Below are 2963 nucleotides of genomic sequence, written 5' to 3' on the forward strand. Positions count from 1 at the left end.
TTCAGACCTACAACACGTTGATGAGCATCTCAAACAGAATACTTTGTGGTGAGGTCTGTGAGACCTCTAACATTCCTTGAGATGTAATTCATGAAAAAACTTGCATATCTTCCTCGTTCACAAGAGAGGATAAGGTATTGTGCAAAAAATATGAACTCAAAACGGGAAGAGAGTCCCCACCAGGAATAACTCGTCATTAACAAAGCTAGATTTTTTTATGACGATTTGGATCCATAAATTTGAGCATTTTCAACCTCATCTTATCTCTTATGTCCATGAATAAAGTAAGTCATTAAGTAATCTTGTGTCGAATAATTTAAAAAATGCATCTCATTTAAAGTTAAATATTAATTTTTTAAGCCAAAACTAAAATGAAATAGTCTAAAAAATTGAATCAACTACTTAAATTTGATAACTTTCCCAAAATTTAAAAATTACAATAGAAACAAGAATCTCTTAATGACTAAGTCAAAAAAGGTGGTTGTTACAAACAAGAATGACCTATTTTCTACTAGTCCATATGGGCAACACCTCTCTTTTAATGCATATGAATGGAAAATCAAAAAGATTTTTATCCTCCCTATAAAAATAGAAAACCATTCAAACAAATTATAATGAAGTTGACCACGAGTAACCCATATGCCATTTTCAAAGTTAAACACGGGAGATATTGAAGGAAAACAATATATTGTTTGCAATCATTTATTTAATCATCAGCTTATACAAACACAATAACAATGCAAGTCCCTCAACGGTCGCAGTTTTCTGGGACAATACCAAGACGAGAACCTGATACATCATAAACAATCCTTAACTTCTGTTGCTGATAATTTCCAATCACAGATATTGCCTCAGGCACAGGTCCTGCAGAAGCGAAAGCCAAACATATAGACCCAGTGTCATCCAAAGTAATCAAAACACTCTCCTGGGGAAGGGCCAAGTCCAATCCTCCTTGCAAATACAAAGTAATTCCCGGAACCATAAAATTCCCACCAGATGGAATTCGATAGCAGGTATCAAGAAACATGACCGGATCAATCATGGTTGATTTCACCTGGCGACGAAAAGAATCACGGACTTGACCATAAAGGGGATCGACCAATCGAGTAATAACAGTTCCCGAATCTATAACAGTGCCCCCTCCATTAGAGCTCGGCTGTGAACTTTCCTTAGGCATGAAAAATCGCTCATTACCCACTGAAATTCCAACTAAGCCCACATAATAATAGGAGGGAAATCCAGCTGGGTTTGGTAGCAATGGCGTAAAGCGCAAGCCCTGTGTGGAACTCAGGCTTCCTTTTCCCAGGCTAAGAGTCCCTGAAAAACTCATCGAGTCTATGCTAGGAAGACAATATGAAAATACCTTCCCATACATAGGCTCAGTCTGAGAAAGAAATGAAAGGGTTCCCCTTCCTAAACCGACCAAACCGGGTGCTTTTTCCAAATTTCCTCTCCGACCATTACTGCACCCAAAAATGAATCTTGAAATGTGAACTTTGCCATTTTCTCCCGTTGTGAGCTCATCGGAGGACAACAGAGCCGTCACCCAAGATCCATCCGCATACCCTCCACCGAACGCACACTTATTACCTTTCATGCACATTCCCTTCACTTGCCCACACTGAGCAGAAGAGCAGGACATGAGTTTGTATGTTGATGACTTTTGGGCCTCGAAAATCTGGTGGGTTTTGCAATTCGGGCATGAATTGCATGGGATCCATGCAACATCGCTTCCGGTGTCGACCATGGTGTGTATCATCTGAGCCGGAGTGCCAAAGCCCAGTTTAATTATGTAGTTTCCATTGTCTATGGCCGCTCCTGAAGCCAATGGCACTTCACCCTCTGCTTCAGTCTGACTAGGGTTTTCCTTTCGCTGAAATAATTGTTGCCGGTGGACATCGCTCTTCAACCACTCTGATATACGGCTAGATCTTGTGGAATTCAAGCTACGGAATGGAGATGCATCACCATGAATATTTATCAGAGGAAAACTTATGGTCCCGTTATTTGTCCTGGATATGATTGAGCCCATTTCCTCTTTCGATGATTGCAGTAACTTTGCTGAGGACGAGGACCAGCAACATAACGCTAGTAAAGCCAAAGATTGGAGAACCAGCAGGGCCATGGCTAAAACCCTCACTTCCTTCTTTGGTGCTATTAGACAAGGGCGATAAACTACCTTCTCATACGATGAGAAAGAAATGGTGGAGGGCTATATATAGGCACCGTACTTCCTCATGCAATAAATGCAATCCGCTTGTCTCGTTGTACGCATTGCACATATGTAGTAATCTCAGACGATTGGGTATTTTCATCATCTTTAATTGGTTATTCAATAGAGTAGAGAAATAAATCACTTAGAACAAAAGCTAACCTGCTTAGAAGAGGTGTTTCTCACGGTTGTAAATGGGAAAAACCCATGCTCACGGTTGTAAATGGAAAAACCCATGCTCACGGTTGTAAATGGGAAAAACGATGTGCATAGAAATTCAGATGTTGTCTATAACTGTCAAACAAAAAATAAAATAAAAAATTTAGGTCTAATTATCCTTCTTAATGATGGTCGTTTTTTTAATTGGCTATTTAGTATGAGTAGAGAAATAAATGACTTATAACAAAAACTAAGCTGTTTAGAAGATGTGTTTCTCAATCTAAACAAAAATAATGATTTTTTTTTATCTAATTATCCTTATTAATGATAATTGGTTTTTTATAAATAGTAAAACCAATATCAAAAGGTAAAACTAGTATACTTATATTTAAAAAACAAATGAAATCCAATTTCTTCTTTATAAAGTGGGTCTATTTTTGGAAAACAAATCAAATCCAATTTTTATTTTTGAAAACAAAAAGATCTAGTTTGTCTGGTGTTGTCTACTTTTTACTTTTCTTACATCAATTTTGGTAACCTCCTATAAACCTTGTAGAACATTTGTGGACCAAATAAATATGTAAACGACCTA

At 37.8% G+C, this 2963-nt stretch overlaps 1 protein-coding gene across 1 annotated transcript; it reads right to left on the reverse strand.

Annotated features, from left to right (window-relative positions):
- Window positions 1-748: 748 nt before the first annotated feature.
- LOC131062429 (aspartyl protease AED3-like) lies at window positions 749-2153 on the reverse strand. The gene has a single exon (XM_057996090.2). It carries the CDS (start codon window positions 2123-2125, stop codon window positions 749-751), a length of 1377 nt encoding a protein of 458 aa, XP_057852073.2. The 5' UTR covers window positions 2126-2153.
- Window positions 2154-2963: the final 810 nt, after the last annotated feature.

Source organism: Cryptomeria japonica, chromosome 8, assembly GCF_030272615.1.
Source record: "Cryptomeria japonica chromosome 8, Sugi_1.0, whole genome shotgun sequence".
Classification (NCBI taxonomy): Eukaryota; Viridiplantae; Streptophyta; class Pinopsida; order Cupressales; family Cupressaceae; genus Cryptomeria; species Cryptomeria japonica.

Coding starts and splice junctions, on each gene's coding strand:
- LOC131062429 (XM_057996090.2), bottom strand. CDS start 2,125: ATGGCCCTGCTGGTTCTCCAATCTTTGGCTTTACTAGCGTTATGTTGC.